The 16,809-nt window shown below is 41.0% G+C and overlaps 1 protein-coding gene across 1 annotated transcript in view; it reads right to left on the bottom strand.

Moving 5' to 3' along the window:
* Positions 1-16,809, bottom strand: part of KALRN (kalirin RhoGEF kinase) — a 513,548-nt gene that overhangs the window by 177,783 nt on the left and 318,956 nt on the right. Inside the window, exon 13 of the mRNA XM_031053208.2 lies at positions 9,812-9,986. Coding sequence (XP_030909068.2) covers positions 9,812-9,986 — 175 coding nt within the window. The remainder of the gene's footprint in view (positions 1-9,811; positions 9,987-16,809) is intronic.

A 16,809-nucleotide genomic window follows, 5' to 3' on the forward strand; every position in this document is an offset into this window, starting at 1 on the left:
GGACCTCAGCTGCAGGGTGAAAGGCAGAACGTGGATATCCCAAGGGGCTTCTATTTTTCTTCAGCTTGTTCCATTGCCCATTCCACTCAATTACCTTTAAATAATAGCTATCTCTACAGTCTCTTTGGCCTCATTCCTGATTCCAGGAGCCTCTGATTCATTCACACATTACAGCTGGAGTCCCTGGACTGTGGAGACTTACTGACAGATTTAACAGTTATGGAGAAATGCTCAAAGTAGATGCTGGAGAAGGGTTTTACTAGACATATTTACATCTACAGGCAGATCCTCAGCTAACAGTAATCAGAACTGAGGTAATCTTGACCTTGTATCAAACTACAAACAACGGAATGATTTTAGATTAAGTGCAGGTTCCTACAGGCATGACAATAATACTTGAAGTTCAATGCAAAGCACTTTCTGCTCTTGGGAAGGCATGTGATATAACTGAACCAGAAAAAATTTAGTTCTGATGAGTTATTAAGAATACTGCTGCCTGTTTGATTTCATTGCAGTGATTCTAAGCCTGCTAAACATACTTATTTGAAATTTTGCAAGGGTTCAGAAAGAGCTTCTAGAAATCCTGTGAACATTCTCATGCATGTGCATTCAGGAAGATGGCTAAAAGCATTTGTAAGCGACACAAATAGAAAATATTAAAATAATCAAAAAATGTGCTCCATTAGTTTGCTCTGACAGCCATGATCCTACAGTTGGAGGTTTCTGATCAGAACAAAAACTCTTCATCCTATTTATATCTATGGACATCAACTCGAGGACAGGAAAATAAAAGTCTTTTGGAGTGCTGAGCTTTCAGGGGAGTCAATGGACCTAAGAAGGAATCAACAAATATTCTCAGAGGTGTGCTGAGATCCAGAACTTCTACAAACTGTGTACGTAAATCTCTCTGTTTCTCTCAATAAATTTTCCATTTGGCTGTGGAAAGGACACTGATCAGCATTGCTTTTATAGTTAAATCTACATCCATTTCCATTCGAGCACAGGGAAATGGTTGTTCTTGACTGTGCTGCTTTTTGCTCCTTAGGCCTGAGTGTCCAAGACAGGTCTGTAAGCAGAGAGGTATCTACAAACACTCAAGAGGACTGCCTCCCAGGCAACCAGTGCTCCTCATGCTTGCGTTAGCAACCAGCTTTCACCAGGATCACCACACAGGATGAGCTACCTGTTCTACTATCTATAACCAACTGTTCTATTAGCCCACTGCAAGGCACTGAAGAGTTTATGCTCCATTATCGACACTCATTAGTTGAAATCAGTAGCTCCACTTAAAGAGGAAAGGACAGTACAGGCAGCTGGGACAGGAAGTGATAAACAACACAGGATGCAAGGCCAGCCCATGGTGCTCCACATCACATTGCCAGGACTGAGAACACGGGCTAAGACTGCACCTGAGTGGCTCTGGGTGGTTGAATAGGTCCAGTGGATCTTGTTAGCGCAGTGCCAGCTCTGACGGGGCCAGGAGCACAGCCATCAACAGAGAAGAGAAGGAAGAAATGAAGTTGCCTCTGAGTGAGGGTTGATGAAGGTGTAACAATCATTTCATGTGCTGGGTTAGGGGAAGTGAAGGAGTCAGGCACAGCGAGAGGTGGAACATCACCAGATCTTTCAGGCAAAGTGTGTGCAGGAAGGCTGGGTACATTGCTCTGAGTAACAAACAGATGGCTAGAAGGGACTCCAAAGCACACTAAGGCAAAAAAGCAATAGCAGAGCTGTGATAAACCCCCAGGTTTCCTGAATCCCAATCTGGTGCCCTATCCCGGCAACAATGCCGCTTTGCACATCTCATTAAGACATTTCCTTTACTGTCTGTACAACCAATGCCTCAAAATCCCAGCATCTTCCGTACTTCAAACTGGACCATTTGGAAATGGTCCCAGAGTCTAAATCTGAGTCCCTGACTGGTTTGACTTGTGTATAGGGAAAATGATTTTTCTTCAGGAAAAAGCTGTAATTAGGCAGCTCTGTTAACTACAGAGGTATATGTTTCCAGTCTAAAAAGAACTTTTGATGGTTTCACAGATTGGTCAGACATTGACATTTATGGTGAAACTTGGACTACATCAGACAAAAGTGACCTGTCTCCTAAGATGTGGTGAGAGTCAATTGCACTGGGCCCACATCAGGAGTTGCCTCATAAATGAGGCTCACTTGTCCATGAAGTTCCCTTTTGACTCAGAAGAATGACCGATTAGAGTTTACCCAGTTGATCTGCTAGATTTTTGGTGGAAAGAACTGACAGCATTTCTTATGTTTATTCACTTTACTTCCCAATGTTTGTGATTCTGAAGAGATCTGAGCATCCATCACATGCCCTGAGAGAAGAGAAACCCTGCTGCAGGAGAAGCCCTGAGCAATATTCTGTTCTGCTGTGGCATGAGGGAGAAATTGTACCAAAGCAGAAGGGTCATGAGAACAGCAACAACAGCAGTGCACAGGTCTACATTAGCAAAAGCAGCAAACGTACCCCAAGATGCCCACACTGTTCCAAGGAAAGCTACACGCATACCTCATTGTCAGCCACATGCCAAGTGACTCCTTAGAAAGAGCCATGCTCCTTCCTTGTAGGTCATATAAAGTTGATGGCCCAGAAACAACTACCAATTGCTAAAGGAAGGTCAAGTGACTCAAAGTGCTAATGAAAGGGAAAGATGAGAAAGCTATTGACTGACAATGAGCCTAGAAAGCACATTTCCCCACTCTATCTGAAAGTGATGCTCCTACTGCCATCATAACAGGAGAGGAACTAATGCTAGTAGTGAACCCAATCTAGTATTAAATGAGATACCTGAAATATCATCACCAGAGCAGTAGAGGCAATGTAAAGGTTAACTTCAGCAAGAACACATAGGTATAAATACTGAGTTTGTGCTGAGCTCCATGCTACTATCACAAGGCTATAATAGATACACAGATTATGGCAGCCAGGTCTGTTTTTCCATGCAGACACAGCAACCACAGTCTAGACCACATATTCTTTGGGCAGGAATCCTCCTAAAGCAGCAACTTAACATACCCAAATTCCCACTGCTGCAATACTGCTGCATGTGCTGCTTCCCGGATTTATCATGTTGCAACATCAGCAGATAACATGACCAAAGGGAGAGAGAAATGTTCATCTTCAATCCTGGAGAAAGAGGGGATGTGTAGAGAAGAGGTACAGAGGTGAAAAGTAATAGCAGTAAAAATAACAGCCATAGCAGTCCAGCCATCTCATCCTTACATTGCAGCCTGCTTGTGATTTAGGCCAAAGAGCCTACCTGAGCTGCAGCAGCTGTTGTGCAGGCAAAGGTACATCTGCAATAATTTCATATCTAAATCCTAAGTATCCTTTTTTGGTGCTGCTGCGATTTTCTACAAAATGGTGCTGCTGAGCCTTGAATACTGCTTGCTTGGCCTTAATTCAGTGTTTGACACCTAAAGTCATCTTGTTTAATGCCAACCAGAAAATTTTGTTTGCCAGTTGAAGGAGAGGAAAAATGAGGAATCAAGCAAAAGAAAAGAATGTTATATGGTGAATGAATCACACAGGAGATGATATTTTGAAGTATGGGCTGAGGAAGGGCATATGAGGAGGAGGGAAAGAAAGTTCTATCCTGGGAGCAGAAGAGATCAACACAAAGAGAGTGGGCTCATAGAGAGATCTGAAAAAAGAGTAAAGGCTCTTGGTAAGAACAAGCAAATGTAGGAGGCAGGTTGCAAGAGAAATGATGGTGCAAGTAGGAGGAGAAGCAAAGGCAAGAAGAGTGGGTAGAGAATGGGGATGATGCAGGACAGGAAGAACAGTCACATAGGCACAGGGGAGATCTGTACAGAGCTCAGAATCAAGAGAAGTTCAAGAGAAAAGAAGGTGGCAGCCATACAGCTGAGATGAACAGAGAGTGAGAATGGGTAAGAGGTCAGCTATGTCCCAGGAAGGAAATAAAAAAAATAATTCTGGCTCCTGGATGCTGAGGGAAGAGTCTGTGAGTGCAGAAATAAAGGGGCAATGGAGCAAGGGAGACTAGATCTTTAAGCCACATACTAGACACTGGGCACCAGGGATGCCAGGAGCAACAGGACTTGGTTCTGCTTTGGCATTTAGAGCAAGCTGGAAGAACAGAGGACTGGATGTGACAGTATAAGTGGATCTATGAGCAGACTAATACTGAAGGTATATGGTAGAGGAGGTGTAGGCAGGAAAGGGTGAATGAAATTGTCACTTCTACAGATCACGCAAGCAGAAAGTTTGCTGTTCCTCCTTCTCAGGCCCCAGTTTGGGCTGACGCTGTGCAGTATGACAATACTGTCACCCATTTTTTGACAACAGGCAGAGATGCCACACTGCTTAGTGGGGACCTGGGCCACTGAAGTGTGAAAATGCTGTTACAATGATAATTCTGCTCCCATGCTTTTGGCTCCTGAATCTCCCAAAATATCAAGAGAAACCATGGAATTTCAGCTCCAAAAGACAGGCTGACCAGGACAGCTTAGTCCTTACCTTTCTTTAAAATTATGTGTAGTTTGAAAACTAGGTATATATGGAAAAGAAACACAAAAGCTCACTAAGCATGAGACATGAGAGTATTTCAGTTTATGAACAGAAGAAGCTGTGATTTTTCTTACTGTTCCCTTTCTTTAAAATGTATCTTAAGCTCTCTGTAGTTCTTATTTCTAATGAAGAAGCTCATATCCAAGTGTCAGCTGTAAGTCAGTGAGAGGCTATAAAACATCTTGCACCATCACTCTGGCAGCTAATTCACTTGAAAGTTTTTGCTAATGTTATAAACCTGGAATGGAAAGCTCAACTGAGTTGTAAATAACAGTGAAGTAAACTACTTTTGAAAGCTGGTTCCTGTTCCCTTCTAAACTCATGCTCAGGGATGGATAAGAGCAGCCAGAAGAGCCAGCAAGTGAAACCAAGGCTGAAAAATTAATTTAGCATGTAAGATGGAGTCAACGAGACTGAATGGTGAAAAACAGATATTCAGCAGGTGAAGATTTTAGTGATAATGGAGTTTTATAAAAGATAACAAACAGCATACAAGATCAAATTTATATTGTACAGTAGGAACACCCATATGCCCTTTCTCGACTATATCTTGGCCTATGAACCACATTGCCCTAAGACATCAGTGCACAGGCTCTATCCAGCATTGCACAGATCCCTACTCATGGCAGAAAAGAAAACAACACTGAGAAGTGAAGGAGTGGGGCAGCTTTGGGAAAGGGAAATTTCTTTGAAGGTTACCAACAACTGTTGCCAGACAGATACTGGCCAAGATCATTCCTCAGTCACAGGGTTTCAGAGAGACCTACAGGTGAATTTGGTCATCTCTCTACAAAAGGTATAAAGAAAAAATATGCAGAAAAACTCAAGATGGCAGTAATTTTGTTAGGGGTTGCAAAAAAATTACAGTTTACCTCTCATTTCATACACATTTACTCAGAATTTTACTAGCTATTCCGAATAATGGTTAATAAGCCTTTAAATGACTATTTCTGAAGCAAGGGACAACATCTACTTGACTGATTTTACTGAGGATGTAACTGGAATAAGGATGTGCTTCATATGTTTAATGTGCTCAGTGTGGTGCCAGCACAGCCACTAACGTCTGCCAGCTATTGTCTCTTGAGTCTTACTCCCTGTTTCCTTGTACTGGATCAGCTACTACATTCACATTGCGTGAAATCTCCAGAGTTATTTGGTTGGCTGCACAAACTCAGCTGAAATCTGTATCATATAGAAAGACCAACCACATAATACTAATGATCCCATCTTGCCTTTAAAACCACAATGACTTGGTAAAAGAATTAAACATATCAGGCATCAAAGCTAGACATGCTTCCTAAATAAAAAATGGTTGTCATTTTATGGTGTTACAACCTAACGCAGAATAGCGTCCCACAGGGATAGGCACTACCATATTTCTGTTTTGTCTGTTTCCAGGTTTTGTCGTTATTTTGGATTTCATAATTTACCTGAAGAACCCAAAGCGTAAATATCATTCGATATAATGAGATTAAGGCAAGAAAGAACAGGCAACACATGCTACATGCCTGTGGGTTTGTATCTGAATTCATATCTGTCAAACCTGCCTTTACTCAAGCACAGCATAAAAGCTGCCTGCTGCCTGCACAGCTTAGAAGTCCTTAGAAGACCTAAATGAATGCAGCTGGTCTGTCCTGCGAAAGAAATAGGCAGGTGGCTTCTCTTTGTGTAAAATACTTTTCCTGAAGACAAAATGCAACAATAGTTGGCCAATTTCACTGAAGTACAAGAAAAGGTCCAATGATCCTAAATAGATGGAAGCATTACTCATGCACTAATCATTAATTCAGGAGTTTGTCTGGACTCCAGAGCTCTGTGGAGAAGATGATACAAAAGCTCAAAAAACCAGGAGGGCTACCAAGCAGATGAATACAGTGCAAATTTAGGAAGGAGTGCAAAAGAAAGGGTTATGTGATCTATAGCATGGATTTCAACATCTGGGGAGAACAGTAAAAACTGGAAAGTTGCCAAGAAACAAATGGCAATTAGACACTTTCTAAAGAAAACTAAAGGCCAATCACCCCACTGCCATTTATGAGTTTGAAAAATTCTTAGTATTTTGTGTTTGCATTATTACTTAGAAATGGGAGAGAGAGAAGGCAGTAGGGAAAATTAACAGAGCCAAATATGTTTAGTATTGAAACTGAGTGGAGAAAGACAAGATGTAACTATTCTCTAGACTGAGCTCTAACACACAGCCTTCCCTAAAGTTGTTGGAAGCAGGTGGGCTCCCACAGCTGTATCCTCTTTGCTTTCACTGGAGAGATGCAAGTTTTTCCTCTCACCAGAGTTCCCAGAGAATGGCTCTCATCATATGGGATCCCCTGGAGCACAAGCACCTGTGAACCAAGGGTGAGAATATAGACCTGAGGGGGAAAAATGGGAAACTCAATGCTTGACAAGACAGAAGCAGCAAAGAGGACAAAGGTGTTCAAATCTGGGAGGTGGAGGGCCCAATTTTTGCAGATGATTTGTGTGAGTGTGGGAAGGAGAGAGATTAACACAGCTACATCAGGTAGAGGGGTTTCATTAGGCATGTGTTCAATATGGCGCTGTGCTTTGGACAGATGGAAGGGGCTTATCTAGCATAGAAAAGGAGAAATTCATTTGACAATCACACTGAAACACACTATTTCACTATTCTTAATCTATGCAGGATCTAGGATATTATGGCAAATTAAAACCTAAGACATTTTCAGTCATAGCTCAAGCTACCTGCCTTTAATAAAAAAAAAAAAAACAAAACGAAAACAAAAAAAAACCCACAACTTAATTTTGTGTTTTAAATCTCATTGTCTTTTTCCCTTAAAAGGCTGGAACAGTCAACCTTCAGAAGCACTAAATGCTTTTTAATTATGGTGATAACAAAATCTTGCTTTTCAACATGGCATGAGGTAATTCTGCTAATTCTGCTAATAGTTTCCTACAGACTTAGAATATTTATTATACAGCTGAAGCAACTGACAGCAATCTACTTTCTTAAGATCATTATTGTCAATTTGAGCCAATTCAGCTGTTGTTTGAAATGCACAGCATACATGTGTCATTTAATATTTATTTCAACTTGCTTTTCTTTTTATTATCCATAAAACTGTTTTTCTTGTTTAAGCACTAAACATACTTAGAAAATTTAAGACATTTACCTGGATATATTTTTCATTGTGTTCAGTTATAAATTAAATATAATAATTATTTTAAATAAAAATATTTTTCAACAAGAAGCTTTCTAAATAAAATCATCTGCCCACAGACTCCCAGTGAAACATGTTCTCAGATTTCCTTGTAATATTAATATTGCAGAGGGAATTCAGAAGTTCTTATGATAAAAATTAGCAAAACTACAGTGACAACTAAGTAGTGATTTTCTTTAAAATCCTTTCTAGCTAATCTGATTTTAGAAGACTCTGAAGCACACGTCTGATTTTAAATATCTTAATGTATCACAGCCACTCCAAATGTGTCCGTGAATACACAGAAGGAGGATTCATGCAGAAACAAAACAAAGGGATCCACATAGTATTCTCATCTCTGGCACCACATATGGAGGGGACTGGGTAAGTCACATTATGTTGCAATGCCTTGGTTGCCTCATCAGTAAAGCAATCCATGGTGATAACAGCCTTTGAAATCTTTGATTGAAAGACTATGTACAAACAAAAAGAATTTGAAAACAGTATTGGTTTGTTTGTTTGTTTTCCTTCAGATCTGTACTTAAATAATCCTAATTCTAAGTTCAGACCTAGGAACAGGATGCGATCTTGGTGAATGACTCGCATGGGTTCACCATATTCTGCCTACAGACATGCCCGGGTGCTCCAGAATCAAAGACTGGGGGGGGTGAGGGTGGGGAGGAGGAGGGTCTTTTTTTTCTTTTTCTTTTTTGAAAACACAGGTGCCATTTATAGGTGTGTAAAAGTATATGCATCCAAGTATCTTCTTTTTAAATACAGGAGATACCACAGTTACTGCAGGCTCCTGAATTCTGAAGGTAGCATTCTTAGGGCAAAGTATGCTATCTGACATGAAATACATACATACATTTATACTCACAGAAAATACTGTCTTCCAGTATCAAGGAGGCTGTATATAACTGTAAAATGAAACTACTCTAATTTACATAAATATCAAGCACTGTAGGACAGACTACAGTACAATAGCCACCTATGCAGTCACAACAGGAAAGATCAGATACTCCTAACTGATTTTTATCTCTGGTATCCAATTATAGATCAAGACACCTAAAAGCCTGTTTCCAGCCTTTTATTCCACTACAATTCATCATGCCACGTCTTAAACACAAAATATAACACAGCATTCTAATGCTCCCATTAATTACCAGTACTCACCTTGCGATTACCTACAATAAAAACAATATTGTATTGATTTACAAACAATACCTTAAGGAATATATCATCATAAAACACTTGAAGGTGCTCCATGAACTGAAAAAGCACCAATGGGATACAGTAGGAGGAACACACCCCAGAAGGGACATAAGAAGGGACACATGGCTTTAATGGATATTGTGCACAAGTTAAATGCTGGTTTTTTTGCATCAAGTGCTATCAGAATTACAGCAAGTATTTAATGAGATTGGATGGAGTCTCTTTAAAATTCCTTTGTCAAATAATACCTCAATTATTAATGTTTTGATGAGTTTTCCATCCAGTGCTTTGATTTCAAAACAGAAGTAGAAAACAGAACTGATTGACTTTGCATGAGGACATAAAAATATACTTTAGCTTTCCCCTGTTTATTTTTTTCCTTTCCTTTTTAAACAAATCCATTCTGATGCTTAAAAAGCCCATCTTTTAAATATACTTTCCTTCCATGCATAATAAGTTTTTTTTCACTCAACAGTTTAAAACCAAGCATGTATTTGTTTGCATACTTCTATGTTTGTTTCTGAAGAGAAAAATTTCAGTAATAAATGATACAGAACTTTCAAATCCCTGAGTGACTACTATCAATAAAGAGTTATAACAGGAGCATCTCTGCAAAATAGGCAGATTCCCCAGTACAGTCAGCTAAGCAGACACAGATCTATTTTAGCGCATTCTAGCAGTATTTTTAGTGTATTTTTAGCTTCTAAAACATATTTTTAGCTTCAACATGGCAAATTTAAAACCTGCTTGTAATTCTCTTCCTCACTGGACAGCTGAGCACAACCCTAATAGCTCCAGATGTATCCTAATGGAGTATGTTTACATATACTCCTTCTCCACAGGTCAAACTTTCTCAGATCATGCATCCAGCTCTTACCTCAATGGTGTACTGTTCAAAAATTCGGAGCTGAAGGAAAATGTCTAGCTTAATCTTCCTCTCATGGAAGAGCTCTTCCATCTGTACCTGGGCCTCGTCGAGCTGCTGAAGGACAGATTCAATGTGGCTGATGGAGCTATTATGTGGAGTCTTATTGTTGGAAACAGCGGAGTCCCTGTAGCAAGGCAGAGAGCATGGTTAAAGCTGAGCTTTAGGGCAGATAAAAGAGCAAGAATCACACATTTGTGATTCTGCATGCTGCTGAGAAGCAAACCCAAGCACAAAGGGTTGAGGGAAGGTGTGTGCAACACTCGTCTCCTCTACGTGCTGAAATCTTGCAGCTCCTGAGCTCTCCACGGTTTGAACAAGGAAACCATCCTTTCTTGTGCTGTGACTCTGCGACTTTACACACTTGGGAGGGGCAGAGGAGGAGAATGACACATCAATCTCAACAGCTCTTTTGAGGAGACTGATTGGCAATCTCCTTTAATCCTACAGAGTGACCTGCTACAGCCTACACTCAACAAGCTCAGAGACGCTATTTAGTCGTGTGGACCTTTACAGGTTAATTTTGTGCATTTGCTTTATTACTTACAGGCTAATGGAAATCAGAATTACCATCGTTTTACTTTACTGGATTACTTAGTACAGCAATAGATGCAACATACAGTTCAAAAAATTCCACTGAAGAAAAACACCTTTCAACCACTGTAAGACAGACTGACTTGTGTCTTTTCACTAGGGTAAATGAAGTGAGACACAACTGTGACAGGTCAAATACTGATTTATATACACCTTCCATATAGAGGCAGCAGAAAGCAATCTCTGAAACCATTATTTAATCTTGGCATTGGTACTTCAGCTAAAACCAGATTTAGATGCAATGGTTTTCTTTGTCTGTCCCTCTCAAAGGTGCGTGATAGCAGCCGCATTATTTGGCATACTTAAACCACACCAACTGAAAACCCTGTGAAATATGCTTTGGAAAGAGCTGTGCACTGGTAGGATAAGATGATGAAGTGAGTAAACCAGCAGGTCTTAACACCTATTTCCTGTTAGCTTCCAGTTCTGTGTTGGAGAAGGTAGGAAGTTGAAATGCAAATCCAAAACTACATACTGGACTAATGGCGCACCAACAAACTCCCATGTGTTCAGTGAACCACCTGACAATACTGAAAGACAAGTGAAATCTCAGGTAGTGCTACCAGATTACTGCACTGTTCCACAGGGACCAAATGTGGCTGGGAGCCATTCGTCTAGCCAGCTAACCTGAGCTGCTGCATACAGGTGCACACAGCACCCCACTGTGGAAAACTGCTAGGATGTTCCAAATTTTTATGTTTTTATTTCCCTTTCCTGGGTTGAATTTTCTCTCCATAAACATCTGGCAAAGCATTCATAGTTTTCTACAGAACTTGACTGAAATGTTCGTGCTTTGCTCTTTGCAAATTATCATCACGTAGGGTCATATCAAAACAACGTACTGTCAAATGTTAATTGAAGACTGTCAGTGAGCATAATTGAGAAAAAAGTATAACCTTCTGCAAATGTCTTAAATTGAAAATAGGCACTGACACAAAGTCATTTTAGATAGTTTAAGACACACCTTTTTGGTTCTAAGGCAACAAAACACATCTATTATTCCATTTTCATTATGTGTCTTGAAGGAACAGAACAAGTATTTGCTTGAACATCTGAAGCCTAAAAATAAAATTAAAAGTACAGAATACTGTTAACCACATAGCAGTTTGCTCTTTGGAAGCATTTCCCTTTTTTTCCTCAAATGCTTTATGTTTGATACGCTGAATTTCAGATGGTCCAACATTATTCTGAAGCAGGTACTAGCAACTTCCCTTGCTTATTACGGAATATTACATCAATATTACTCTCTCCAGGTGATGTGGTTTCTGCCCCACTCTGTCAATATTGTGTTTTCACCTTCTTGGTGACCACAAGTTCTGTTTTTGCCTCCACACTGGATCTGTATGGAGGAAGGATGAATGTAGATAATAAGGTGAGGTACTGAGACTGCAGTTTAATCTGAGGCCACATTAAATTACGTTCTGTTTCCTTCAGTCAGCACCTGTCTTCTATAAAAGGACACTAGCTGGCGAATGATGTTGCTAAGGCACTGTCCATCATATCTGAAAAATCTTGTCAGTCAGGTGAAGTTCCCAATGACTGCAAAAAGGGAAACATAACCCCCATTTCCAAGAAGGGGAAAATGGATGACCAAGGGAACTACAGAGCAGTCAGTCTCACCTCCCTGCCTGACAAATCTTGGAGCAGATTCTCCCGGAAGGCATGCTAAGGCACATGAGAAACAACAAGGTGCTTGGTGACAGCCAGCATGGCTTCATTAAGGGGAAATCCTGCCTGACTAATTTGGTGGCCTTCTATGATGGGGCTACAGAATTGATGGACAGGGGTAGAGCAGTTGACATCATCTACCTGGACTTGTGCAAAGCATTCGACACTGTCCCACACAACATCCTTGTCTCTAAATTGGAGAGACATCAGTTCAATAGGTGGACCACTTGGTGGATAAAGAATTGGCTGGATGGCCGCACACAAAGAGTTGCGGTCAATGGTTCAGTGTCCAGCTGGAGACCAGTAACGAGTGGTGTCCCTCAGGGATCGGTGTTGGGACTGGTCTTGTTCAGCATATTTGTTGGTGACACGGACAGTGGGATTGAGTGTGCCCTCGGCAAGTTTGCCAATGACACCAAGCTGTGTGGTTCGGTTGATATGCTGGAGGGAAGGAATGCCATTCAGAGGGACCTTGGCACGCTTGTGAGGTGGGCTGATGCCAACCTCATGAAGTTCAACCATGCCAAGTGCAAGGTCCTAAACATGGGTCAGAGCAATCCCAGGCACAGCTACAGGTTGGGCAGAGAAGAGATTCAGAGCAGCCCTGCAGAGAAGGACTTGAGGGTGTTGGTCGATGAGAAAATGAACATGAGCCAGCTTCCATGTGTGCTTGCAGCCTGGAAAGCCAACCATACCCTGAGCTGTATCAAAAGGAGTGTGACCAGCAGGTCCAAGGAGGTGATCCTGCCCCTCTGCTCTGCTCTTGTGAGACCTCACTTGGAGCATTGTGTGCAGTCCTGGTGTCCTCAACATAAAAAGGACATGGAACTGTTGGAACAAGTCCAGAGGAGGGCCACTAGGACAATCAGGGGGCTGGAGCACCTCCGGTATGAAGACAGGCTGAGAAAGTTGGGGCTGTTCAGCCTGGAGAAGAGAAGGCTGCATGGAGACCTCATAGCAGGCTCCCAGTATCTGAAGGGAGGCTATAGGGATGCTGGGGATGGACTCTTCATTAGGGACTGTAGTGATGGGACAAGGGGTAATGGGTAAACTTAAACAGGGGAAGTTCAGATTGGATTTAAGGAGGAAGTTCTTTACTGTAAGGGTGGTGAGGCACTGGAATGGGTTGCCCAGTGAAACTGTGAATGTTCCATCCCTGGCAGTGTTCAAAGCTGGGTTGGACAGAGCCTTGGGTGACATGGTTTAGTGTGAGGTGTCCCTGCCCATGGCAGGGGGGTTGGAACTAGATGATCTTAAGGTCCTTTCCAACCTTAACTATTCTATGATTCTATGACATGAAATATGTCTTCATTCAAATGCAGGATTATTACTATTCATATATTATCTAAATGACTCAATGAATTATTCAAGACTGGTGTTGAATAATCTCTCATGGGATCTAGAGACACACTTGGTTTTAGAAATACTTTTTCATTAAACATTTCACTCTTCAAATCAAGCCACACTTGTATTTCAGTGGCTGATGCAATAAAAGAATTCAAGTGTAATAATCTGATATTTTTTCCACAGTCTCCTCACATAGAGCTTTGACAATCCCTATACGGTCTGGCTTGAGAAAGATCCTCTTCCAGAACAAGACATTTCTGAGTCTGGATTTTTTTGCCACAAGATTTCTTGCTCTATCTGGTGATGAGAAAATCTGGGAAAGAATTCATAAAAGATCCTTACTAGCCTTTTATGGCTCTGGTTATGGATTAGAGTTATAAAATGCAGTGAAATTATTGGCAAAACAAACACAAAATAAACTTTAGGAAACATAAAATTGGGCTTACTGCATCTCTGTCAAGTTTGGTCTGAAGTAACACAGTGCTCCTGAAACCACTTTCAACGCACTAATTGGGAGAAAGCTTGATGAAACATACTCATTACCAACAGCTCATATACTGAACTACTGTAAAGAAGGCAAGATACATAACTCTGCACTGTCCTTTTTTTTCCCATAACATCCCTTTTCTTTCACACCTCACTGGAGCAAGTCATTGTTTTGCCTTTCACAGATGTGCAGAAAGATTATCACCAGCAGCACTCCCAGAAATGAAGTTCAGAAGATTTACTTCAAGTTGACTGCAGAGAATGATGATCACCTCAGTAAAACACTGCTAAGGAAGAGTGAAGAAAGTGTTTCCAGTGTTAACTGTGACATGTAAAGTGTGGCTAGCCAGGCCTGTTTTATTCCTGGCAGGTATGGTCTCCTGATGAAGACCTTCTATGAAAAGCAGTCCCAGGTATTATATTTAACTAGTTTAGGGAGCTGAGCTTCTCCTAAGTGATCTAGAGGAGACACAAAATGCTATTACACAAATGATCTTCCCTAAACCATTATCTCTTCTCTCAAAGATAAAGAAACACAAACTTTTTCAAAGCCCCATTCGTTTCACTGGTTTTTAACGTGTGCTGTGACACACTTGATAAAGAGCAGTTGTATTTCATTTTCTTCACTTGTAGTGTTTGCAGTCTTCAGCTATTCTTCATGGCAGGTACAAAATGATCCACACTGTGAAATGCACTGTTGTATTAAGGGAAGATTGCAGCAATTCTTATTTTTCCTCCTTTCCTTTATCTGTGTGTTCTTTACTTTTGCCAGCAGCCACAAAACCTGTTGGAGTGGGCACACACAGACGTGTTTTATGGTTTGCTTACACAGTTTTGCTTCATTTTCTGAAATAGTCCAGGATCACATTACAGGCTTACAGTGGTCAAAACCAACCCTTGAATCAGAGATTGTCTTGACAGTTCAGCTCTACAATTCTTTGCGTGCATTCAGGGCTTCTGTCCTTCAGACGACTCTTCTCTCTGAGTTTGGTTTTAGCTTTATCAGAAGCAGGGGATCACTCTGCACAAATGTTTACCCTGATTCATCTCGCTCACTTTCCGGAATACAAGCCAGACCCCAAACCAAACATTTTTTTGTTAAACAGCTTCTACAAAATCTGTCTTACATTTCAGTAATGTTCCAAAACGGTTCTAAAAAAGTTCCAAAAAAGGTCTCAAACCTGATACTATCCTTTCTTTTCAAAGATGAAACTAAGAATAGACTAAGTCTATATTAAAAAAAGCTTAAGTCCCACAAGTTATTTCCCAGTTCACCTCTTCTCCTGCATGATCTTGCAGCCACTACACCAGCCTTTCTCCAAGAACTGCTATTCATGCTGATGCTCCACTGACATTCACACTTGATGCTCCTAGTATTGCCCTGGCCACTCTGACTCTGCGTGATGTTTTCCAACTGAGTCGGGTGCAGGCAAAAAACCTTTATGCCAATCCCACAGCAAGCATCAGTATTCCTTCAATACAGGCACTCTGCAATCCCACAAACCACCCCACGCTCCACCTAAGGGGCTTATACAGAATCCCTTTTAGGCTCTTCTCCATGGGCATTCACACTGAAATGTTATGCCACTAGGAGGGATAAACAACAAAGAAATAGTTAGTCTAGAACCTCACTGCCATTTCTGTTATCTCATAGAAATGCCCTAAACTTTGCAACATGTTTTTCTGCATAAAGGGAAAAGACCATGCAGACCTCTGACTGATCTGTCATCCATTTCTTATCTAAACCCCGGTCCTTCTGCCAGCTCACTTCCCAAACACAGAAGTTTTCCTTCCTACTTATCTCGTCATCAAAAATGCATGAATGGATGGATGAAGCACAGCTCCTAATCTTGCCTTTCCAACTCTGATCTTGGCAAGCAGTACCACAGCTCAAGACCATTGCTCTCCCCCTCTGTGATACAGGCAAGCCACACACAGCGAGACTCTCTTCTGTGGCTGCTTAGGGCCTAGGACTTAGTGACAATCAGAAGCTAGAGAAGCCCTTTCTAATCTCTTTTTTTTTCCTCTCCCTGCCCCCAGGGAAGTGAGAAGACTGCATCTAGGGCAAGAGGAAAAAGTATAGAGAAAAACTCAGCACATGGCTGTAGTAGAAGCCTCAGGGAATCCACGAGGACCTTTAAGGGCAGAGCTCCACCATGGTCATTCATAGAATCATAGAACAGTTAGGGTTGGAAGGGACCTTAAAGATAATCTAGTTCCAGCTGTGCTCTACAGCATCATAGGCTTTCCCTGTCATAGCTCTTGGTTTTCTGCATGTGATAAATGAAGGCATCAAATTAGGAAACCTTAGGGTGAGGAAGATAACATAACTATCTGGTACAATCTCTAGTGAAGTGCATAACACCTGGCAGATTTACATGTTACATATGTATGCAGAACATATACACTATGTACATGTAGGGAAGGGAAATCTGTAATGATACAAACATCTAAAGGTGTATTAGACTTGGTTTTGAGCTCACTAACATCACTAAAGGGCAGGAAAAATCCACTGCTGTCAAAGCTAAAGCCACAGAAAACCACAGAAAATTAAGAACAAATGGGAGAGATCTTGTAGTTACAAGTTTTGTGTAAGCTTACTCTGCAAACATTCATCCTACTATGCTTACAGATTGAGAAAGCAAAAAACAACCACCCCAACTTTGTGCAGCCAGTCTCTTCAAGTATTTTAAATTGGGTTGAATGAGCTTTTTAATTCGTAATGTGAGTAGAACTGGCAATACAGAACCTTCTTTGATACTGTGAATAAACCCCACATGGACAAAGATAAATAGAAGCGTGCTGCATGCAAAATGAAAGTGAAGATTGTTAGACACATGCATATTTTTTTAAGA

This window comes from Melopsittacus undulatus, chromosome 4, assembly GCF_012275295.1.
Source record: "Melopsittacus undulatus isolate bMelUnd1 chromosome 4, bMelUnd1.mat.Z, whole genome shotgun sequence".
Lineage (NCBI taxonomy): Eukaryota > Metazoa > Chordata > Aves > Psittaciformes > Psittaculidae > Melopsittacus > Melopsittacus undulatus.